The sequence below is a fragment of the Delphinapterus leucas genome, chromosome 7, assembly GCF_059928025.1.
Source record: "Delphinapterus leucas isolate spDelLeu-1000000601 "Yukka" chromosome 7, BTC_Dleu_Yukka2, whole genome shotgun sequence".
Classification (NCBI taxonomy): Eukaryota; Metazoa; Chordata; class Mammalia; order Artiodactyla; family Monodontidae; genus Delphinapterus; species Delphinapterus leucas.
In genome coordinates, this window is record NC_143135.1 from 50,375,804 (window position 1) to 50,400,928 (window position 25,125).

General features: G+C 45.5%; 2 protein-coding genes and 1 long non-coding RNA gene across 5 annotated transcripts in view; 2 read left to right on the forward strand and 1 right to left on the reverse strand.

Annotated features, from left to right (window-relative positions):
- LOC149748733 (uncharacterized) overlaps positions 1 to 15,371 on the forward strand; it is a 26,499-nt gene extending 11,128 nt beyond the window's left edge. Inside the window, exon 2 of the mRNA XM_089915294.1 lies at positions 12,989 to 15,371. The gene's annotated coding sequence lies outside the window, so the exon portion shown is untranslated. The remainder of the gene's footprint in view (positions 1 to 12,988) is intronic.
- LOC149748734 (uncharacterized) overlaps positions 1 to 17,932 on the reverse strand; it is a 19,330-nt gene extending 1,398 nt beyond the window's left edge. Inside the window, exons 1-2 of the long non-coding RNA XR_016393832.1 lie at positions 16,370 to 17,932; positions 1,388 to 15,698 (exon numbers count right to left, since the gene is read on the reverse strand). This is a non-coding gene — a long non-coding RNA (uncharacterized LOC149748734). The remainder of the gene's footprint in view (positions 1 to 1,387; positions 15,699 to 16,369) is intronic.
- Positions 15,409 to 25,125, forward strand: part of ATG16L2 (autophagy related 16 like 2) — a 43,569-nt gene continuing 33,852 nt past the window's right edge. The window contains exons 1-6 of one of the 3 annotated variants that reach the window (XM_089915293.1): positions 15,409 to 17,603; positions 19,494 to 19,593; positions 20,137 to 20,239; positions 24,086 to 24,159; positions 24,464 to 24,715; positions 24,836 to 24,901. In XM_089915293.1, coding sequence (XP_089771419.1) covers positions 17,486 to 17,603; positions 19,494 to 19,593; positions 20,137 to 20,239; positions 24,086 to 24,159; positions 24,464 to 24,715; positions 24,836 to 24,901 — 713 coding nt within the window. In that variant the 5' untranslated portion in view covers positions 15,409 to 17,485. The remainder of the gene's footprint in view (positions 17,604 to 19,493; positions 19,594 to 20,136; positions 20,240 to 24,085; positions 24,160 to 24,463; positions 24,716 to 24,835; positions 24,902 to 25,125) is intronic. The other 2 variants (XM_022593752.3, XM_022593751.3) reach the window with 2 other exon arrangements.

The window sequence follows — 25,125 nt, forward strand, 5'->3', positions numbered from 1 at the left end:
TCCATCCAGAATTCCCCTCAGGGTGCACCGTTCAGGGGTGCCTGCAGTGCCTGATGGCTGGATGGCAGGAAGCATTCTTTGTTTACTGACTTGTCAGGCAACATTTTTTTGTCCACACTGCCTACTCACTACACTTAGGCTTTGCAGATTCCACCTCCATTGTGTGTCCATTGAAAACCTAAAAATTAGTTCAGACTGTAAAAATCTGCTGTGATGTTCATCAGGCTGGAATAACGGGCACAGATAAAGCCAGCTGCAAAATTAATAAGAAACAATATTTTCCCCAAGGATATACTGCAACTATAAAATGTCATAACAACCCCCTCCTTTGAGTGACTACTTCTTTCTTACCGAGCAACTTTGTTTTCTAAAATCATAGACTGTCAGAAATTTTGCTGTTTGAAATTATATAAGTAGAAATGAAACTCTTGTCTGGAGGAGTTAAATCCCTAAAAGGACAGGATTTACAATCCAGGTGCAGAGACTCAGATAAGGGATTTCTAAACATATATTCCACATCTGCCTTAACTTTATTGTTTCCAAGGAAACAGGACCTTGAGTCCACTGAGCAGTCCAGACGCAGTTCTGCTTTGCTTTGAGCCATCAAAATATTGCCTCATTTAAATTTCACCTAATTCCACCTCTCTCTCAAATCCTATAAGAACTCTCTCTATTCCTTTGTGTTTGGTAGGACATCTCATTTTTCCTCTGGTGTGTTGTCTTCCTCCTAGCAATGGGTCAATAAACCTGACTTCATTGGACTATGCATCTGTCCCTGGTGATCTTTGATTGGGTTAGGACACGGTGAAATACTGGTGCCATTCAGGTTCTATCATAGGCCCTCTCTTCACTCTGCGTACTCTCTTTGGATGACCTCATTCACTTCCATCCATAAGCTGATTCCCCAATTTATGGTTTAGGCCTTTCTCTGGCCTCTGGGATGTCTGCTTCTGGTTCCTTAAACTCAGCGTATTTATTTATTTTTTGAAATTCATTTATGTATTTATTTTTGGCTGCGTTGGCTCTTCGTTGCGATGCCCGGGCTTCTCATTGCGGTGGCTTCTCTTGTTGCGGAGCACAGGCTCTAGGCGCACGGGCTTCAGTAGCTGTGGCTCGCGGGCTCCAGAGCGTAGGCTCAGTAGTTGTAGCGCACGGGCTTAGTTGCTCCGCGGCATGTGGGATCTTCCCGGACCAGGGCTCGAACCCGTGTCTCCTGCATTGGCAGGTGGATTCTTAGCCACTGCGCCACCAGGGAAGCCCAAACTCAGTGTATTTAACACTGAATCTTTTTTTTTTTTCTTTTGGCAACCACTCTTCACTGCTGTGTTCCAAGTAAGAACTAGGCACTGACCACCTCTGACCATGAGATGGTGGGGACACTCCTCACCTGGGTCAGGTACCTCTTCACTCACTGTCCTCAAACTGCATCACACTGGATCAGCTGCTTTTCACATAGGTCAGCAGCCTAAAACTTTAGAAAGTTGGAAGGAATGATGGGCTGTAAGTGAAAAGCGGGTCTCAATTACTCTGCCCCTTTCCCCCACCCCCACCCCCAAGCCCTCGATAATGGCTGGGGCCTCACAGAGGAGGCTGCAGAGGCGATCCCACCTGTCTCCCCCTCATCTCTCATGGTCTCCTCCCTAGAAGCTCTTCCAGTTGTGTCACCAGCTCATCCAGTCCCTAGTCCCTGCTAGTGCCTTGGGAATTTCATAGCCACCTATTTTCGCTGAGCCTGGTGGCTTTGCATAGGGTCAAGCTGTGGCCTGCCTGCTGCCCAGAGGGAGGGTGAGTACTGTGGGAAGAAGCTTCCTCTTGGGCTGTGCTTGGTTTTCTCTTGAACACGCCTAAAACCAAATATACTTCAACATCTTGAGGATTTAAGTTCCTTGTGAAGGACCCTCTTGCCGCTTTATTCCACCCCACCTCTGCCACATCTCATCTACCAAAGAATTTTCTATTCCTCTTATTCATATAACTTTGACCTGCCTTTTTGGAAAATGAGAAGAGGTCATCTTTCCTGCCCATTTCAAAGCATTGTTCACATTCGCCCATATTGAATGATGCCCAAATCACAAGTTTCTCTCCTTGGTGGGTGTAGTTTCAGTTCATCCCATTCCAAACACTGTTTTCACTTTAATGCAATAGTCAACAGTGCGTGCACGTGGTGTGTAGGGAAGGTTGGGGGTCCCAGGACCCCTTTAGCTACAGATGAACTCACTTCCCTCAAACCCCAAGCATTTTGACCATTTCATGCTTTTAGACTGTTTAATTTTTAGTTCTATATTATTTAATTTATAATCTTTGGTGGTCCATTGGTTATAGACATAAACAACTATTTAAAGAGAAGCATAAAAATAAACCTATAAATTTGTCTAAAGATGATTGTTGCCAGATTCTTGCATTTATCCAATCAAAATGTATACACGGCACATCCAGATGTCACTAAGACTGCAAAGCTACAGATAGAAAAAAGAAAAAAAAAGTGGACGTGATGATCATACTTCATTTGGCTTTTCATGTTCCGAGAATAAAGCCAGCCCACTCTCCCCGGTATCATTTGTGAAAACTGCTTGCAAACAGCAGTCTGAACATTTAATCTCATCATTTAGAAACAAAACATAAACATTAGAAACAAAAAATAAACCTGTTGAATTTTAAAAAGTATTATGATTACTGTTATTTTATTTTATTTTTGGGCGAGCCTCGAGACTTGCAGGATCTTAGTTCCCTGACCAGGGATCAAACCCAGGCCGCCTGTGGTGGAAGCGCAGAGTCCTAACCATTGGACCTCCAGGGAAGTCTAAAAAGTATTATGAAGTATTTCAGACATATATTTCCAATGTTAGGACACACAGATCCAGCTTCTTCTTTGGATTGCATTGAATTCCACCTTGTGGATATACCATATATGTAACCATTCATCCTGTCATATACTGGAGTGCAACTGCTGGGGCCAAGGGTGTGTTTGAATGTGTGTGTGTGTAGTATGACCAAAGTGCCTTCCCAAGAGGTTAGCCCTGTTTACGTTCCCACCAGCAGGAATGATGGTTCCATTTCCCCTCACCTCTAAATATTAATATATTTCTTAATTTTTACCAATCTGATGAGTGAAACTTGACCTCTCAGTCATACTTTAACTTACATTTCACTAGTTTTGCATAGTTTTATTTTTTGTGGAACATTTGTTTTTCTTCTTCTGATAAAAGTCATTGCCCATTTTTATATTGGGTTTTCTGTTCTTTAGTTGACTTGTGGAAGTTCTTTATATCTTCTGGATTTTACTAATTTGTTATACATGTTGCAAGTATTTTCTCCTCATCCATCTCTCTATCTGCCTCTCTTTTTACTTTGTGTATAGTGTCTTTTTACTTTGTATAGTGTCCTTTCACTTTGTGTATACTATTCTCTCTATCTGTTTTCTCTTTTTACTTTGTGTATATAACATAAAAATTACCACTTTAATCATTTTTAAGTGTACAGTAATTCAGTGGCATTAATTACATTCACAATGTTGCACAGCCATCACCACTATTTCCAAAACTGTTTCATCATCTCAATCAAATTTTGTAAACATTATGTAATAACTACCTATTTCCTCTACACAGCCCCAGTAACCTCTAATCTACATTGTCTCCATGAATTTGAGTATTCTATATATTTTATATAAGTGGAATCATAAAATATTTGTCCTTTGGTATCTGACTTATTTCACGTAGTATAAGTTTTCAAGGTTCATACAAGTTGTAGCGTGTATCAGAACTTCATTCCTTTTTATGGCTGAATAACATTCCATTGTAGGTATAAACCACATTTTGTTTATCCATTCATCTGTTGATGGACACCAATTGTCTCCACCTTTTGTCTATTATGAATAATGTTACTATGAAGTGGGTATACAACTATCTCTTTGAGTCCTTGCCTTCAGTAAATCTAGCAGTGGAATTGCTGGGTCATACAGTAGTTTACATGTTTAACCTTTTGAGAAACCATCAAACTTTTCCACAGCAGCTGTACCATTTTACATTCCCACTAGCAATGCCCAAAGGTTGTTCCAATTTCTTTCTTTCTTTTTTTTTTTAAATTTATTGGGTACAGTTGCTTTACAATGTTGTGTTAGTTTCTACTGTACAGCAAAATGAATCAGCTATACATTTACATATATCCCCTTTTTCGGATTTCCTTCTCATTTAGGTCACCACAGAGCACTGAGTAGAGTTTCCTGTGCTATACAGTAGGTTCTCATTAGTTATCTGTTTTATACATAGTATCAATAGTGTATATATGTCCATCCATATCTCCCAATTCATCCAATTTCTTAACATCCTTGCCAATGTGTATTATTTTCTATTAAAACAATTTTTTTAAAATTATAGCCATTCTAGTAGGCATGTGGTGGTATCTTGTGGTTTTGATTTGCATTTCCCTAATGAGTAATAACACTGAGCACCTTTTCATGTGTTTATTGGCCTTTTGTATATCTTCTTTGGAGAAATGTCTATTCAAATCCTTTGCTTATTTTTTGAATTGGGTTATTTTTGTTGTTGAGTTTTAGGAGTTCTTTATATATTCTGGACACTAGACCCTTATCAGATATATATCTGCAAATATTTTCTCCTATTCTGTAGGTTGTCTTCTTACTTTCTTGATCATCTCCTTTTATGCACAAAAGCTCTTTTTTTCCTTTGTTGCCTGTGCTTTTGGTATCATACTCATGAAATAATAGTCATTGAAGATTTTCCCCAATGCTTCTTCAAAGATTTTTTAAATAATTTCAGCTCGTAAGTTTAGGTCTCAGATCCATTTTGAGTTAGTTTTTTGTATATGATGTGAGGTAAGGGTCTCACTTTATTCTTTTGCATATAGAAATCCAGTTGCCCCAGTGCCATTTGTTGAAGAAACAATTATTTCTCAATTGAACTGACTTGGCATCCTTGTCAAAAAACAAATGGCCATAGATGTATGGCTTTATTTCTGGATCTCAGTTCTATTCTAATGTAATGGTCTATGTGTCTATCTTTATGCCAGTACCACGCTGTTTTTACTATTGTAGATTTCTAGTATATCTTGAAGTGTGAAGTCCTCCAACTTTGTCCTTTTTCAAGATTGTTTTGGCTATTCAGGGCCCCTTGCAATTCCATGTGAATTTGAGGACTGGCATTTCCATTTCTGCAAGAAAGGCTCTTGGAATTTTATAGGGCATAGTGTCTTTTATTATCCAGAAATTTTACATTTTGATGTGGTTAAATTATCTATCTCTTCCCTAATGATTTTTGTGCTGTGAATGTTGTTTAGGAAGGTCTTCTGTATCCCAAGGTTATCGATAAACTATCCTACTTGTTTCTGATATCTTTATCATTTTATGATTATAAGTTATAATGTAATATAATCCATCTGGAATTTACTTTTGCATATAGTGTGAAGAAAAAATTTTAACTAAATTTTTTCTCTAACTGGATAACTAATTGTCCTTACGTAAATTATTGAAGAGATTCCTTTTTTCCACTTATTTGAAATGCCACCTTCATCTTATATTAAATTCCTACAGGGGAGGATCTATTTCTGTTCTCTGTTCAGTTACTAATCTTCCCTATTTTTTCTAAAGTTTTTTTTTTTTTTTTAATAAATTTATTTATTTTTGGCTGCGCTGGGTCTTTGTTGCTGTGCCTGGGCTTTCTCTAGATGCGACGAGCAGGGCTACTCTGTTGCAGTGCGCGGGCTTCTCATTGCGGTGGCTTCTCTTGTTGTAGAGCAGGAGCTCTAGGCACACGGGCTTCCATAATTGTGGTACACAGGCTGTAGTGCACAGGCTCAGTAGTTGTGGCGCAAGGGCTTAGTTGTTTCACAGCATGTGGGATCTTCCTGGACCAGGGCTCGAACCCATGTCCCCTGCATTGGCAGGTGGATTCTTAACCACTGTGCCACCAGGGAAAATCCAAATCTTGCCTATTTTTGAACCAACAGCATGCAGTTTTCATTATAATAGTCTTTCCTCATTCTTTTTCTTTTTGTCATTTATTTTTTTATTTTTTTATTCGGGTATAGTTGCTTTACAACGTTGTGATAGCTCCTGCTGCACAGTGAAGTGAACCAGCCATAGGTATACACATATCCCCTCCTTTTTGGATTTCCTTCCCATTTAGGTCACCACAGAGCACCGAGTAGGGTTCCCCGTTCTATACAGCAGGTCCTCTTTGTTCAATCTTAAAAAAAATTTTTTTGGGGGTATTCTTTTTGAGATGAGTTTTAGAAACAACCTGTCAAATTCCATAAAAATGATATCCTATTGGAATTTCAGTGGGAATATATTGAATTCATAATTTGTGTAAATTATATTTTTATTTTTAGTCTTCCCAACCCCAAACATTTTATACATTTTCTTTCATTCAGATATTCTTTTATGTTCTTCAGTTAATTTAATTGATCACATTAAGATACATTAAATATATTATATAAGTGATACAATCAAATTAATTTATGTCATTCATTTCCAGCTAGTTAATTTTTTCTTGTTATACTCCTAAGTATATTAGTTTTTGTTGCTGTCATGAATGACTTCATTTTTACTACATTTTCTAATTGGATATTACTGGGATATATAATAACTTCTAGAAACCTTCTTACGGGTTTACTAACATACTTAAGCAGAGATCTATATACAAGGCTATACAGAGTAGCATAGTAAGAGCAAATAATTGGAAATAGTCTAAATATTGATCATTATAGGACTGGTTTATATATATAGTACATCCATACAATGAAATACTTTGCAGCTTTATTTTTTAAAATTTCTTCTATTTATTTTTGGGCTGTGCTGTGCAGCTTGTAGGATCTTAGTTCCTCGACCAGGGATTGAACCCAGGCCCTTGGCAGTGAAAGCACAGAGTCCTAACCACTGGACCATCAGGGAATTCCCTACTTTGCAGCTTTAAAAAGAATGAAGTAGGGCTCTTTGGTGAGGCTAATGGCAGACCCTGGGAGGGCTCATGCCAAGGAGTACTTCCCAGAACTTCTGCTGCCAGTGTCCGTGTCCTCACGGTGAGCCACAGCCACCCACCGCCTCTGCAGGGGGCCCTCCAACACTAGCAGCAGTGGCACCAGGGTCCTGCTGTCTCATGTTCTATGATCCAGGGGGTTGTGCCCCAAGAGACCCAAATTGCATTAAAGTACCTTAAATGGAGTGGATACCTAAGAAAATATTGTTGAATGAATAAAACACTGAAGCAGAGAAGCATTTTCTAAGCACAGCACATGCAACAGCTGAGGTAATTGAATTACCTCAATTCAATTTGTGCAATACAAAATATTATCAGTTAAAAAAAAATAATCCTCAAAGCCTCTTAGAGAGCCTCATCCACCAGAGGGCAGACAGCAGAAGCAAGAAGAACGACAAACCTGCAGCCTGTGGAACAAAAACCACATTCACAGAAAGACAGACAAGATGAAAAGGCAGAGGGCTATGTACCACATGAAGGAACAAGATAAAACCCCAGAAAAACCACTAAATTAAGTGGATATTGGAAACCTTCCAGAAAAAGAATTCAGAATAATGATAGTGAAGATGATCAAGGACTTCAGAAAAAGAATGGAGGCAAAGATCGAGAAGATGCAAGAAATGTTTAACAAAGACCTAGAAGAATTAAAGAACAAACAAACAGAGATGAACAATACAATAACTGAAAAGAAAAATACACTAGAAGGAATCAATAGCAGAATAACTGAGGCAGAAGAATGGATAAGTGACCTGGAAGACAGAATGGTGGAATTCACTGCCACAGAACAGAATAAAGAAAAAAGAATGAAAAGAATTGAAGACAGCCTAAGAAACCTCTGGGACAACATTAAATGCATCAACATTCACATTATAGGGGTCCCCGAAGGAGAAGAGAGAGAGAAAGAACCCAATAAAATATTTGAAGCGATTATAGTCGAAAACTTTCCTAACATGGGAAAGGAAAAGGGCACCCAAGTCCAGGAAGCACAAAGCGGCCCTGGCAGGATAAACCCAAGGAGAAACACGCCGAGACACATAGTAATCAAATTGACAAAAATTAAGGACAAAGAAAAATTATTGAAAGCAGCAAGGGAAAAATGACAAATAACATACAAGGGAACTCTCGTAAGGTTAACAGCTGATTTCTCAGCAGAAACTCTACAAGCCACAAGGGAGTGGCACGATATATTTAAAGTGATGAAAGGGAAGAACCTACAACCAAGATTACTCTACCTGGCAAGGATCTCATTCAGATTTGAGGGAGAAATCAAAAGCTTTACAGAGAAGCAAAAGCTAAGAGAATTCAGCACCACCAAACCAGCTCTACAACAAATGCTAAAGGAACTTCTCTAAATGTGAAACACAAGAGAAGAAAAGGACCTACAAAAACAAACCCATAACAATTAAGAAAATGGTCATAGGAACATATATATCGATAATTACCTTAAACGTGAATGGATTAAATGCTCCAACCAAAACACACAGGCTTGCTGAATGGATACAAAAACAAGACCCATATATATGCTATCTAAAAGACACCCACTTCAGACCTAGGGACACATACAGACTGAAAGTGAGGGGATGGAAAAAGATATTCTATGCAAATGGAAACCAAAAGAAAGGTGGAGTAGCAATACTCATATCAACTAAAATAGACTTTAAAATAAAGAATGTTACAAGAGACAAGGAAGGACACTACATAATAATCAAGGGATCAATCCAAGAAGAAGATATAACAATTATAAATATATATGCACCCAACATAGGAGCACCTCAATACATAAAGCAACTGCTAACAGCAATAAAAGAGGAAATTGACAATAACACAATAATAGTGGGGGACTTTAACACCTCACTTACACCAATGGACAGATCATTCAAACAGAAAATTAATAAGGAAACACAAGCTTTAAATGACACAACAGACCAGACAGATTTAACTGATATTTATAGGACATTCCATCCGAAAACAGATTATACTTTCTTCTCAAGTGTACATGGAACATTCTCCAGGATAGATTACACCTTGGGTCACAAATCAAGCCTCAGTAAATTTACGAAAATTGAAATCATATCAAGCATCTTTTCTGACCACAATGCTATGAGGTAAGAAATCAATTACGGGGGAAAATATGTAAAAAACACAAACACATGGAGGCTAAACAGTACGTTACTATACAATCAAGAGATCACTGAAGAAATGAAAGAGGAAATCAAAAAATACCCAGAGACAAATGACAATGAAAACACGACGGTCCAAAACCTATGGAAGCAGCAAAAGCATTTCTAAGGGTGAAGTTTATAGCAATACAAGTCTACCTCAAGAAACAAGAAAATTCTCAGATAAACAATCTAACCTTACACCTAAAGGAACTAGAGAAAGAAGACCAAAGAAACCCCAAAGTTAGTAGAAGGAAAGAAATCATTATGATCAGAGCAGAAATAAATGAAATAGAAACAAAGAAAACAATAGCAAAGATCAATAAAACTAAAAGCTAGTTCTTTGAGAAGATAAACAAAATTGATAAACCATTAGCCAAACTCATCAAGAAAAGGAGGGAGAGGACTCAGATCAATAAAATTAGAAATGAAAAAGGAGAAGTTACAACAGACAACGCAGAAATACAAAGCATCCTAAGAGACTACTACAGCAATTCTATGCCAATAAAATTGACAACCTGGAAGAAATGGACAAATTCTTAGAATGGTATAACCTTCCAAAACTGAACCAGGAAGAAACAGAAAATATGAACAGACCAATCACAAGCACTGAAATTGAAACTGTGATTAAAAATCTTCCAACAAACAAAAGTCCAGAACCAGACGGCTTCACAGGTGAATTCTATCAAACATTTGGAGAAGAGCTAACTCCCATCCTTCTCAAACTCTTCTAAAAAATTGCAGAGGAAGGAACACTCACAAACTCATTCTATGAGGCCACCACCACACTGATACCAAAACCAGACAAAAAGATACTGCAAAAAAAGAAAATTACAGACCAATATCACTGATGAATATAGATGGAAAAATCCTCAACAAAATACTAGCAAACAGAATCCAACAACACATTAAAAGGATCATACACCATGATCAAGTGGGATTTATCCCAGGGATGCAAGGATTCTTCAATATATGCAAATCAATCAATGTGATACACCATATTAACAAACTGAAGAAGAAAAACCATATGATCATCTCAACAGATGCAGAAAAAACTTTTGACAAAATTCAACACCCATTTACCATAAAAAAAACTCTCCAGAAAATGGGCATAGAGGGAATCTATCTCAACATAATAAAGGCCATATATGACAAACCCACAGCAAACATCATTCTCAATTGTGAAAAACTGAAAGCATTTTCTGTAAGATCAGGAACAAGACAAGGATGTCCACTCTCGCCACTATTATTCAACATAGTTTTGGAAGTCCTAGCCATGGTAATCAGAGAAGAAAAAGAAATAAAAGGAATACAAATTGGAAAAGAAGAAGTAAAACTGTCACTGTTTGCAGATGACATGATACTATACATAGAGAATCCTAAAGACACTACCAGAAAACTACGAGAGCTAATCAATGAATTTGGTAAAGTTGCAGGATACAAAATTAATGCACAGAAATCTCTTGCATTCCTATACACTAATGATGAAAAATCTGAAAGTGAAATTAAGAAAACACTCCCATTTACCACTGCAACAAAAAGAATAAAATATCTAGGAATAAACCTACTTAAGGAGACAAAAGACCTGTATGCAGAAACTTATAAGACACTGATGAAAGAAATTAAAGATGATACAAAGAGATGGAGAGATATACCATGTTCCCGGATTGGAAGAATAAATATTGTGAAAATGACTATACTACCCAAAGCAATGTACAGATTCAATGCAATCCCTATCAAATTACCAATGGCATTTTTTACAGAACTGGAACAAAAAATCTTAAAATGTGCATGGAGACACAAAAGACCCCGAATATCCAATGCAGTCTTAAGGGAAAAAAACGGAGCTGGAGGAATCAGACTCCCTGACTTCAGACTATACTACAAAGCTACAGTAATCAAGACAATATGGTACTGGCACAAAAACAGAAATATAGATCAGTGGAACAGGATAGAAAGCACAGAGATAAACCCACATACTTATGGTCAACTAATCTATGACAAAGGAGGCGAGGATATACAATGGAGAAAAGACAGTCTCTTCAATAAGTGGTGCTGGGAAAACTGGACAGCTACATGTAAAAGAATGAAATTAGAACACTCCCTAACACCATACACAAAAATAAGCTCAAAATGGATTAGAGACTTAAAGGTAAGACCGGACACTATAAAACGCTTAGAGGAAAACATAGGAAGAACACTCTTTGACATAAATCACAGCAAGATCTTTTTTGATCCACCTCCTAGAGTAATGGAAATAAAAACAAAAACAAACAAATGGGCCCTAATTAAACTTAAAAGCTTTTGCAATGCAAAGGAAACTACAAATAAGAGAAAAAGCCAACCTCAGAATGGGAGAAAATATTTGCAAACAAATCAACGGACAAAGGATTAATCTCCAAAATATATAAACAGCTCATGCAGCTCAATATTAAAAAAACAAACAACCCAATCCAAAAATGGGCAGAAGACCTAAGTAGACATTTCTCCAAAGAAGACATACAGATGGCCAGGAAGCACATGAAAAGCTGCTCAACATCGCTAATTATTAGAGAAATGCAAATCAAAAGTACAGTGAGGTATCACCTCACACCAGTTAGAATGGGCATCATCAGAAAATCTACAAACAGTAAATGCTGGAGAGGGTGTGGAGAAAAGGGAACCCTCTTGCAGTGTTGGTGGGAATGTAAATTGATACAGCCTTAAAAAACTAAAAGTAGGGCTTCCCTGGTGGCGCAGTGGTTGAGAGTCTGCCTGCCGATGCACGGGACACGGGTTCGTGCCCCAGTCTGGGAAGATCCCACGTGCCATGGAGCGGCTATGCCCATGAGCCATGGCCGCTGAGCCTGTGTGTCTGGAGCCTGTGCTCTGCAACGGGAGAGGCCACAACAGTGAGAGGCCCGCGTATCGCAAAAACAAAACAAAACAAAACAAACAAAAAACTAAAACTAGAATTACCATATGACCTAGCAATCCCACTACTGGGCATATACCCAGAGAAAACCATAATTCAAAAAGACACATGCACCCCAATGTTCATTTTAGTACTATTTACATAGCCAGGTCATGGAAGCAACCTAAATGCCCATTGACAGACGAATGGATAAAGAAGATGTGGTACACATATACAATGGAATATTACTCAGCCATAAAAAGGAATGAAATTGGGTCATTTGTAGAGACGTGGTTGGATCTAGAGACTGTCATACAGAGTGAAGTAAGTCAGAAAGAGAAAAACAAATATTGTATATTAACGCATATATGTGGAACCTAGAAAAATGGTACAGATGAACCGGTTTGCAGGGCAGAAACAGAGGCACAGATGTAGAGAACAAATGTATGGACACCAAGGGAGAACAGTGGCGGGGTGGTGGTGGTGTGATGAATTGGGAGATTGGGATTGACATATATATACTAATATGTATAAAATATATAACTAATAAGAACCTGCTGTATAAAAAAATAAAATTCTAAAATTCAAAAGAAATCCTCAAATTTCCTGAAAGTAAAAAAAGATTTTGATAGTCATTGTTTAATTTTTTTTAAGCAATAATAAAGATGATGTGAAACTAAAAAAAAAAAAAAAAAAAGGAATGATGTAGATCTATGTAGTCTGATATGGAAAGTTCTGCAAGACATTGAAAATATAGTTACATAAAGAAGCAAATGTGGAACAGCGTGTAAATGCTACATGTGTGTTTATAGTCTCATATATATATAAATATTTCTGAAAGGATACACACTAAATTGTTCATGGTGATACTTCTAGAGAAGGAGACTGGGACATTGGTGTGTATCAGCAATAATGATGCGTTCACACCCATTTTTCTCTTCCAGGGAACAGGGGAGACTACATTTTCCAGCCTTCCTAGTAGATGTGATCTCACCAACGAGGAGGTGGGCAGAAGAATGTGTCACTTCAGGTCCAAGGCAATTAAGTATCAGTGTGAATGTTCCCCCCCACCCCCACCCCTAACCTCTCTCCCATCCGAACAGTTGGGATCAAAGAACTCTGAGATGATGGAGATGCTGGGAGGAAGCAGCTTGGATCTGAGTCACTGTTGAAGGAGAATAGTACGCCACATGGTCTACCCCACACTGGAATGTGAAGGAGACATACATTTTTGTGTTTTAAGCCACTGAGATTTGAAGGTTTATTTGGTACCACATATAGTGGATTAAAGATGGCCAGAAATTCTTTGACACTCCTTTCACTGAAAGCTGGGGTCTCTGTCCTTGAATCTGGCCTGGACTGGGACTGCTTCGGCCAGTAGAATGCAGAGAAAGTGATGCTGTGTTAGCTTCTGGGGTCAAGGCTTAAGAGACCAGTAGCTTTCTTGCTGTCTGTTGGAATGCTTGTTTTGGGATGCATCCTCTCAGAATCTAGCCACCGGGCTCTGAGAAACCTAAGCTATGTGGTGGGGCCACATGTAGGGCTTTCGTTTTCAGGTTTTCAGCTCGAATCCACCTTCCAGCCAAGAGCCAGCATCTCCTGCTGGCTAAATAAGTGAGCCATTATTAGCGACCAACCCGGCTGAGTCTTCATATGGTTCCAGTCCTGGTTGTGACTACGACCATGTAAGAGACTCAAAGCAAGAATCATCTGAGCTCAGGCAACACTCAGAATCATGAGAGCTATTAAGAAATAGTTGTATTAAGTAATAGATAACCAAAAGACCACTGAATAGTCTGTCCTATGCTAACCAATATGAAGGTGTGAAGTGAAGAGGCTCACTCTTAGACTATTTGAATTTTTGGCTACAGGCATGTGATTTATTTTTCAGTTAAAAATGGTTACAATTTTGAATTCAAAACTTCTAAGTACTGAGTCATGAGAGCTGTTTTTGTGTGTGTGTGTGTGTGTGTGTGTATATATATATATATATTTTTTTTTAATTTTATTTTTGGTTGCATTGGGTCTTCATTGCAGTGTGCGGGCTTCTCATTGAGGTGGCTTGTCTTGCTGCAGAGCATGGGCTCTAGGCACGCGGGCTTCAGTAGTTGTGGCTCGCGGGCTCTAGAGCGCAGGCTCAGTTGTTGTGGCACATGGGCTTAGCTGCTCCGCGGCATGTGGGATCTTCCCAGACCAGGGCTCAAACCCGTGTCCCCTGCATTGGCACGTGGATTCTTAACCACTGTGTCACCAGGGAAGTCCCTGTTTTTGTATATTTTTGATAACAGCAACAGCAGTAAATATTTACTGATCACCTAGTCAGTTGATGCCAGGCCCTGTTCTAGGTGTTTGAAGACAGAGCTGGGATCAAGGCTGACTTGGTCCTGGCTCTGCTGAAGCTTCCAGCCTGATCGGAGAGATAGGCCATACACAACAAAACAAACACAGAAACATGATCCTTTCTGAGAGTGATAAGTGCTCCGAAAGGAACAACAACTGGATGATTTGTAGACATTAATTGGGATGGGAGCTATTTCAGATTGGGTGAACAGCGAAGGCCTTCTGAAATCTGACTTGTGGGCAGGAGTCAGTCCCTAAAAGTTCAGGAGGAAGAGCACCAGGAATAGGAAATAGCCAGGTCAAAGGTTCCACAGTAGGACTGAGTTTGGCAGTGATTTCAGTGCTGTGAATAAGGTTTTATCAAAGAGTAGAAAGAGGTAAGGTCAGACATGTGAGCAGGAGCCAGACCAAGCAGGGCCTTGAAGGCCACAGAAAAGGTTTAGGGATTTGCTTTGAATATGCTGAAAAGCCTTAGAAGGGTTTTAAGTAGAGTAACAAGAACTGATTTAGGCTTTTAAATAATCACTTTGCCTGCTGGGAGATGCCTAACCCAGGTGCAAGTTTCAAACTACATTCTAAAAAACAGTAGGTCTTTAGGGCTTCCCTCGTGGCGCAGTGGTTAAGAATCCGCCTGCCAGTGCAGGGGACACGGGTTCGAGCCCTAGTCTGGGAAGATCCCACATGCCGTGGAGCAACTGAGCCTGCGCTCTGGAGCCCGCAAGCCACAACTACTGAGCCCATGTGCTGCAACTACTGAAGCCCGCGATCCTGGAGCCTGTGCTCTGCAACAACAGAAGCCACCGCAATGAGAAGCCTGTGCACTGCAATGCTCGCCGCAACTAGAAAAAGCCTGTGTGCAGCAATGAAGACCCAAGGCAGCCAAAAATTAAAAAATAAATTAAAAAAAAAGAAATTTGCCTTCATATATTATGAATATTACCTAAAATTTTAAAAAGCGAATTTTATAATACAACTTTTCATATTTTTTCTTTTATAAATTTATTTATTTATTTGGCTGCGTTGGGTCTTCATTGCTGCACGTGGGCTTTCTCTAGTTGCGGCGAGCGGAGGCTACTCTTCGTTGGGCTGCGGGGGCTTCTCATTGTGGCGGCTTCTCTTGTTGCGGAGCACAGGCTCTAGGCGCGTCGGTTTCAGTAGTTGTGGCGCATGGGCTTAGTTGCTCCGTGGCGCATGGGCTTAGTTGCTCCACGGCACATGGGATCTTCCCGGACCAGGGCTCGAACCTGTGTCCCCTGCATTGGCAGGCGGATTCCTAACCACTGTGCTACCAGGGAAGTCCCAACTTTTCATATTCTAAAGATAAAAAATAAATATTTTTAGCCAAAATCAAATACTTCTTTATCATATACTATCGAAAAATGACAAAATTATTTTAAATTTCCTAGGAGTGTTTTGTGAGTCAGAAAAGGGTTAGGAAACCCTCACCCCAATATGACTCTCCAACTGAGAGAAATAACGTCTCTGTGCCTCACAGCAATAATATACCCTTCAATGTGCACAACCTAAGCTCCTATGATGGTGTCCCCAGGCACCTGCAAGTCAGTCAGTCCTAAAGGGAATTTATCACTGTCGTCAACTGGCCCTGAGCCTCCAGTGGGTACCATGCCCTTCTCCTGGGCACACCTTCTAGTTAATGTTAACACCCACCACCCACTCCTTCAATAGACAGGCTAGGCTTGGGCTGAGGCTGAGGTCAGAGAAGGCTTAACTCAGTGCAGGTGCAACAAAGTTTTTCTGGAGGAGGTGACCTATGAGTAGGAGCCAGGCCCACTAGAGGGAAAGATGTTCCAAACAGCAGACATAGCATGTGCAAAGGATATGAGAGTCAAAGACAGTGGCACAGAGGGTACTGAGCTCAACTCATTGTGGTTTCAAAGCAGAGCAGGGTACACTCTCCTGCGGTGTCACTGGCATTTACAGCTTTCCAAGACCTGTGACCCATCCCCATCTGCATTTCAACAAACCTGTCACCTCCATGGCTTGTATGGCTCCAGCAAATCTCTCCTTTCATTCTTCACACCATCCTGTCTGCAGAGCTCTACACAGGGGTCTTGCTGGAGGCAGTTTTGTCACAGTTCCCTGCAAACCCACGATTCACTGTCAAGTGTACCTGTAAGAGATGCTGCTGCTCTTCCAGAGGCCACCCAAATAGAGTGATCGGTTGAGCCCTGAGTCAGGGTTGCTGATACTGGGTTGCAGGCCAGCTCAGCCATCCACTCCTGTGCAATCTCAGGCAAGCCTTTTCTCCCCTCTAGGCCAGGGGTTTGCTGGATGAAATCAGCTGCACTCCTTCACTCTCAAGGTCCTAAATTTTCTGCGACGAACTGGACCCTAAAACCTTGCTCCCCACAAGGGCAGTTCTGCCTCCCGTCCTTCCAGGCTCGAATCTGCTGGAAGTTTTTATGCCCTCGAACCTCTGCATTTGTTCTTCCAGCTGCCTGGAATCCGTTTCTCTCTCCTCCTGGCCAATGCCTATTGCCTCCCTTACGACCCAACTCAGTGCCATCACCTCCGCAAAGCAGGGCCTCCTCCCTTCAGTCCCTTCCTCTTCCGTGCTTTCTTATCTCGCTGTCATACATTGTCTGCCTTGTGTCTGTGTCGCCTCCCCTCACGGATCTTGAGGGCCTCGAGGGCAGGGTCCGGGTGTGAGGGAGTGGTCTCCAGGTGCCCGGTTTAGAGAGCCGCCTGGTCCAGAGCGTCTGTTACTGTTGACTTCAGCCGGGGCGCGGTGGGGTTAAGGAACACAGGCTCCGGAGGCCCCGCCTGCGGAGCGCGCCAACAGGCGAGGGGGAAGCCGCCCCGGAGGCTCCGACCTCGCTCCTCGCTCTCTGCCCCGACAGCGATAGGAGACCCCACTCATATGAGAGTTTTTGTGGGATCCGGGTGGTCTAGAGCCTGGGGCGGTTCCCCCCCACATTTTCGTTCCGTTCTCCCCCCCAAGACCACTCTTAGTACAATCCGGGGATTTCCCCGCCGCTGCCCGCCCCCTGACGTCACGGAGTCCCCTTGGAGCCCCGCCCCTGCCCGGCCGCGCCTCCTTGGGCGGGGGGAGCGCGCGGTGCAGGCGGGAGAGGGCGGCCATGGCGGGGCCCAGCGACCCCGGCGTCCCAGCCGCCCGCTGGAAACGCCACATCGTGCGGCAGCTTCGACAGCGAGACCGAACGCAAAAGGCCCTCTTCCTGGAGTTGGTGCCGGCCTGTGAGTGCAGTGCGTCCCGGGGCCGTCGAGGGGATAGGGCTCCGGCGCGGGGAAGCATTTGTCTGGCCCCTCCGTCTGTGACCCAAGTGCCCCGACGCCTTTTCGCCTCCGAAGCCTGGGGCTTGCTGGACTCGCTGTCTCTTACGCGCTATCTCCGACTAGCCAGCGTTCCTGCCCTTTCCCGTCCAGCCTCTGCTCAGAGCCCCCTCCGGGACGGAGCTCCCTCCTAGTGCCCCTGCTATTGCTCGCCCCTCTGGGCCTGGCTCTGCCTTCCACCGGCTGGGCTTCCTGTGCACGGCTTCATAAGCGAATGTTGGATTTTTAGGGTCTTTTAGACTTACCCTTCTTGGGCCGTCCTCGGGGTAGAGCCTGGTCAGTCCATTTGGTCCCCATAAGCACAGTGAAAGATCTCGGGGCTGTCCAGAGCAGCTACTTTTAAACTCTGAATCTCTAGGGAGGCAGTTCAGAGTCTGAGGCTCTGCCACTGATAGGTGATCCTGGCTCAGGTTTTTGGAGCATCTCTGTGCCCAACCAACCCCAGCCTGAGGGAGAAGCAGGGGGATTCCGGCTGCGGAGGGAGGTGGCTGAGCCTGGGGAAGTCAGATTCTCATAGTGTTTCTGCGGAGCTGGTCAGGAAGGGGTATGGCAGTTCAAGCCAGGATGAACAGGTGTGCACCTGTGTGTAGCACCTCTGGTCATCTGAGATTGTATGTTTGGGGGTTAAAAGTCTAATCACAGTCCCTCCAGCTTCATCACTGATCCTAATCTTGGCTGCTGCTTAACCATCTCCCCCCAGCCCCACAACTGAATTTGTTGCTCTTGTCCTGGGAGATTTCTTTGCAGCCTTCTGGGCTGCAGGTCCTCTCCGTTCAGGTATATGAGGCCAGCCCCCTGCCTCTAGGCAGCCTCACTTCTCCACTGCTCTGATGGACAATGGAACAGTCCAATTTGAGGGAGTCAACCCCATCCCCTGGGAGCTGCAAATCTTGGGACTGGACTGATCCTGGAGGGCTGAACTCAGAGACACTGGAAGTCCAGTCTTCTCTGTGGTCTTGGGCAGGTCATACCCCTAAGCCTCCTATTTCTCACTCATAAACTGGACAAAATGGCATCTTCTTTAGATTTGCTGGGGGTGAGGGTGGGGCAGAGCAATTCCCTGAGCGTTGGGGTGGGGTTTTGTGTGAGAACAAGGCCAGCAACCTAGGTGACTGACCTAGGTGACCTAGGTGACTGGTAGCGGACAGGAATAGGGAAAGGAGCTGAGGAGTTAGGCCTGGGCTTACCATCTCTACCCTACCGGGGCCTGGTGAGAAAAGAGGAAGTGACCATGGGTGGGGGTGGAGAGGCTGTATTCCAGGGTCTGTAGCAGAAACTACCAAACTCCAGGACTTTCTGTTCTGGCCTTGGGGGAGCCTTACACCAACCCTGGGGAAGTCAGGGTTGCTTTTTAGCCCAGAAAGAGCCCCTGGAAGGGAAGTATCTTGCCAAAGACCACAGGCTAGTGGAGCTCAGTCTGTTTCATCGCTCTCTGGGGACAGGCCCCGCCCTGGGTATCAACCCCTGGCCCCTTCCTTCCCTTGAGAACCTCAGCAGGCAGTACCCAGCCATCTCCTTCCCCTGCAGTGGTCGTCCTTCTGTGTCCCTGGGAGAGCAAGTCTTCTCCTGGGAGGGCCTGGGGGCTATGCTCTTAGAGGGTGTGCAAGGGCTGGAGGTCCTGATGGAGCTGCACAGACACCCCTCAGGCAAGGGCAGAGCCCAGCCTGCCAGTAGCTCCCAATTCTGCATCCCTCGGCTCCTGCAGCCCTCCCAGCCAGAGAGGTAACTTGTATGCCTAGAGTCTCCTGGAAAGAGTCTGTCTGTGCTCCAGGCTCACCTTTTTTGCACCCGCAGATAACCGTCTCCTAGAGAAAGCGGAGCTGCTGGCCCAGTTCTCAGAGAAGCTGCAGCCAGAGCCCACCGATGTCACTCGGGCTCTCCACCAGGGCGGCTGGTGAGTGTTTGTATTTGTGGTCACAATGGGCTTCCTGTTCCTGGGCCCTGCCCCCACTGGCTATGCGGGGTTCATTCTCTCCCAGGCACCTCAGTGGCCCTTGGCTGCTGCCCAGGGGAGGGGGAGGCAGGCTCTCCAGCCTTCCCCCGGGGCCAGCTGCTCAGAATGTCCGTCTCTCTGCATTTGTCCTCCCACGCCCACACACCTCTGTCTTTTTCTGTTTGCCACCTGATGCCTACAGAAAGGGCACAATGCCACCTATTCCAAAGAGGGAGCGAAGATGAGAACCAGGAATGGGCTGGGGCTCAGAGTTGGGAGGTGCTTCTTGAGGGGGACCCTGGCCTGGGAACTCCAGGCCTGGGGGAATCCAAGAGCAGAGGTTCCCGGGCAGCTCTAGTTTCTGGAGACTTGCTTTTTCCTCTACTGACTTTCTGGCTCCCACCTTCCTCAGGAGAAAGTTCACGGCTCTGGTTTCAGACTGTTCGTGTGTATCCTCTGGCTGAATGGAGGAACAATGAACACCGCTCTCTGATTGGTTGACAGGGAGGAGGAGTCAGGGCCTGACTCAGACGGAGTCCCATCACCAGCAGCTCTGAGGGTGAAGTGGCAAGAGGAAGAGGAGGGGCTCCGGCTGGTGTGTGGAGAGGTAGGCTGGGCAGGGGGCTGAGAGAGAATGGGGTGGGCCCAGGATCCAGGACTCTGGGGCTGGGACATGTCATCCAAGGGAGCCAGCAAGTGAGGGAGATTCCAAAGTCCAGTGCCTTGAGGCCAGACAGGGGTCAGAGTGCTCTCTAGCTTGGCCCTGGCAGCCCAGGATGAAGTGGGCTCCAACAGCAGCTGGAGGAAGTGCAGTGAGAGCTCAGGGAGGGGTGTGTGAGGGGTGCAGGAAACAGGCAGCCTCTGTTCCCCCTTCTGGATGGTCCAGCCTGCTCTGCTCACCACTTGCCCTGCAAACCTCAGGGCCCAGTACCAGCTGACACTCAATACACATTTGCAGACCAAAAGTAAGGTGGTCCATCTCCATGGCAGGGTGTGCTAGCTCCACCTGCCACTGCTTCCCCCCGCCCCTGCCCCATGGTGTCTCTTGGCTTCTGGTTCACCACACTGTCCTGGTTTTCCTCTCACTTATGTAGCTGTTGCTTCTGAACTTCCTTCTCTGGCTACTTTCCCTCCTTTTTAACCCCCTCCCTTCAGATGTGGGTGTTCTTTGGAGCTTGGGTGGGTTAACTGACTCCCAAGGACTTTCTGTTTGCTAACTCCCAGACCCATCTCTAGCTCAGCCTTCTCTTATGAGCTCCAGACTCTCTTGCTCAGCTGCTTTTTGGACTTCACGCCTAAAATCAGACTAACCATCGCCCCTGTGATTATATGGCCAACACCACGTTGAGAACGCTGGGCTAAGCGTTACTTCAGCTAATCCTCCACAACTGTATATTTCAGAGGAAACGAAAGCTTAGAGAGCTGGAGCCAGGATTTGAACTCTCTCCCGCACAAATCCCCTTTCTGTGATCTCCATTCATTCTTTCAACAAATATTTATTGACAGTCACTATATCCAAGGCATAGGCAATGCAGCAGTAAACAGGACCTGGCCCCATGGAGCTTCCAGTCCACTGGAGGAGGCTGAGGGGCCAGTAAGCACCTACCTAGTTACCACATGCCAAGTCCCTTGCTCAACTAATGTGTATTTGGGGCTATGAACGTAGTGGTAGCCTCTCCCTCAGAGCCTCTGTTGTAGTTGCAACTCTACATTTGAGAGGTGATTCTCAAAATCTGAGCCCCCTTCTGGGCTGTGAGAACCCCGAGAACTGGGATGCCTTTGGTTTGCCTCCATTGTATCCCTGGGGCCTGTCTCCACAGTCCATGCTAATGAATATTTGTAGACTAGGTGATAAATGAGATAGATCATCCCCCCCTCCACTGGTAGTCACCAGGCTGGAAACCCAGGGACACCTTTAACCCCTAGCAGCCCTCCATCTTGAGCTAGTCACCAGCTCATGGATCCTGCCTCCAAATCCATCAACTTCCATTTTTTGTGCCCCGTCTGCCTGGTCCAAGTTACTCTCATTCCTCGCTGGACCACTCCTCTTTTGGCACCCCCATCCATTCTCCATTATGTACTCAGAGTGATTTTTTTTTTCTTTTTTTGCTGTACGCGGGCCTCTCACTGTTGTGGTCTCTCCCGTTGCGGAGCACAGGCTCTGGACGCGCAGGCTCAGCGGCCATGGCTCACGGGCCCAGCCACTCCACGGCATGTGGGATCTTCCTGGACCGGGGCACAAACCCATATCCCGTGCATCCACTGCGCCACCAGGGAAGCCCAGAAGCCCAGAGTGATATATTTTAATAATAAAAATGATCTCCAGGGCTTCCCTGGTGGCGCAGTGGTTGAGAGTCCGCCTGCCGATGCAGGGGATATGGGTTCGTGCCCCGGTCCGGGAAGATCCCACATGCCGCGGAGCGGCTGGGCCCGTGAGCCATGGCCGCTGAGCCTGCGCGTCCGGAGCCTGTGCTCCGCAACGGGAGAGGACACAACAGTGAGAGGCCCGCATACCGCAATAAATAAATAAATAAAATAAAAATGATCTCCATTAAAAGAAAGACAAGTAATATACAAATACATGCTTGTTGTGAACATTTCAAGAGAACAGAAGCCCATAGAGTAAAAAAGTGGAAGCCCCTTTCACCACCTCTCCCCATGATCAGTTTGGTACATATTTTCCAAAGCTCCTTAGCCTGGCTCCCAAGTTGAGTCCTCCGGCCTCAGTGTTGCATTTCCTGCCACTCTCTTGTCCCTGAGCTCATGGTTCCCTTTGTTTGGGATACTTCCACGCACCCCTCGCCCTCAGCATTCCCTCCTCATCATGTCCTTAGACACAAACCACTCAGTTCCCATTGGATATGCCAAGGGATGGGGAGGGGCTTTTTCTTTAATTCTTAGTACTGTTTCACATATCACAACAAGCATGTATTGTTGTTTTAACTTTTTATTTAAATAATTATAGATCCACAGGAAGTTGCAAAGACAGTACAGAGAGGTCCTGTGCACCCTTTACCCAATATCCCCCATTGGTTATATCTTATGTAACTATAGTACACACAACCAGGAAATTGATATTGGTATGAAGTGTATATAGTTCTTTGTCATTTTGTCACCTGTGTAGATTTGCATGCCCATCAGGATACAGCACTATTTCATCACCACAAAGACCTCCCTCTTGCTACCCTGTTTTAGTCACAACTCGCCCCTCTCCTCCAATCATCCCTAACTCCTAACCACTAATCTGTTTTCCATCTCTATTATTTGGATTTTGAAAAGCATCAAAAAAATACTGAATGCCAAAACATCAGTGAAAGTATATGACAGGTGAGGAAGTGGAAGTGATGATCAGATTGTTTAATGGTGGAAGGAATTATAAATGTTATAAACTGGGCCAACCCCGGCCCACTCACACCAGGAGTCAGTGCAGGTGGACACCAGCCTTGCTCCTCAGCCCATCTCTCGCCAGGCCCATGTGAGAAAGAACACAGGGATAGGTCAGCAGCAAGAGCCCCCAGCCTTGGTTATTTCATATTCCTCTTGCCACAGTGGTGGGAACTGCTTTGCTTAGCATCTGTCTCTCCCACCGACCCCTCAGTTCTGTGGTTTCCCCAGCTCTTGGCTCTCGGATGAAGGACTGTTCAGTGGGGCAGGGGACAGATGAGATGACGCTCACCCCCACTCTGGGGCTGGGGGCAGCTCTGGTATTCAGTCTGGGCCTGGCGCTCCCACAGTCCATTCCTGTTAGCCTGTGTGCCTCTGCTCAGAGCTCCTTCTTGCTCTCTGGGATCTACGCTTGGGTAGGCCAGGGCTTGGAGAGGTGGGGAAAAGAACACACATCCCTTGAACCCTTCCTATACCCCAGCGCTTTACTTGGAGCATGTTAGGTGGCCTGGGTTCAGATCTCAGTTCTGCTGTGTGACTTTGGGCAAGACACTGAACCGCTCTGTGTCAATGTACTCATGTGTAAAATGGGGGAGAATGGCAGTTCCTACCGGATTAAAAGAGTTAATACTGTAGAGTGCTCGGAATAAGACCTAGCACACTTAAGTGCTATAGGACCAATCATCATTATTTGAGATACAGTTCCTTATAGTAATTCCGTGTTACCCAATGAGGTAAGCACAACCATTCCCACTGGACAGGTGAAGAAACAGAGCTGGTTTAGAGCGGTTAAATGACTACCCCGGGTCACAGAGAATATAAGTGGCACTGCCAGAATTGAAACTCGGGTGTTAGGCTAAAGAGCCTAAGGCCCTTCCGTTGATCCCTGAAACAGCAGTGCATTCCTGTGCTTGGTGCAACGCCTGTCTGCGCCTCAGCTTTCTCTTGAGCTAGGGGGCAGGTGAGAGGGGAGGCAGACCCCGTCCTACTAGCCTGTCGGCCAGAGAGGGGCTGGAGGCCCAGCCCAGAGGCACCCATGCCTACCTGTCCGGCCCTTCCGCCGCTGCAGATGGCCTACCAGGTGGTGGAGAAGAGCGCAGCCCTGGGCACCCTGGAGTCACAGCTGGAGGAGCGGCAAAGCAGGTGAGGCGCGGGTGGTGCGAGAGGGGTCACCCCTGCGCACCTTGGGGAGGCTTGGGGCCATCACTGCCAGGGGGAGGGGACAGGGTCACCCCGCGGGTCTCCGGAAGGGCCCGACAGCTTTCCCCACGTCCTCAAACGCCCCCAGGCCTGTGGCTGGTCGCAGAGGCCAGGAACTGCAGGACTGCGAAGGCTTGGTCGGAGACGTGGCTTAGCCGGCCGGCTGGCCGCGTGGCCAGGGGCAAGTTTGTCCCAGCTCCAAGACTGGTTCCCCAGGGCGGTGATGGAGGCTCTCCGCGTTCTCCAGGCTGGCAGCTCTGGAGGCCCGCGTGGCGCAGCTGCAGGAGGCGCGGGAGAAGCAGGAGGGACAGGTGGATGCGCGGCGCGCGCTGAACGCGGCACAGCGGGCGGCCTATGAGGCGCTGCGCGTGCACGTCGGGCACCAGGAGGCGGCTCTGCGCAGGCTCGAGGAGGAGGCACGCGACCTGCTGGATCGGCTGGTGCGGCGCAAGGCGCGCGCCGCAGCCGAGCGCAACCTGCGCAACGAGCGCCGCGAGAGGTGAGAGCGCTGGGCCCGCCCTTCGGGGACGTGAGCGGTGGCGTGGCCTGTCAGGTCGGGGCCGGCCCCGCCTTCCGGGCACGGGAGCGACCCGACTCTCAGGAAGTTTTTCTATCCCAGGGCCAAGCAGGCGCGGGTGTCCCAGGAGCTGAAGAAGGCAGCCAAGCGGACAGTGAGCATAAGCGAGTAAGAATGAGGATGCGCCTGAGACCTGCCTGCCGAGGCTCTGCCGCGGGCTCTGCCCCGCGGCCTCTGCAGTGCCCTGCCCCGGGGCCGCTACAGTTCTACCCCGCCCCCACCTGCCTGCGGCCGCCGGTGCACCTTACTGCAAGTGTGCACAGCCGCGGTGCCGAGGCCCCCAGGCAGAACGAGCCCAGGACACGTGCAGACACGTGTGGTCGTAGGAGCCA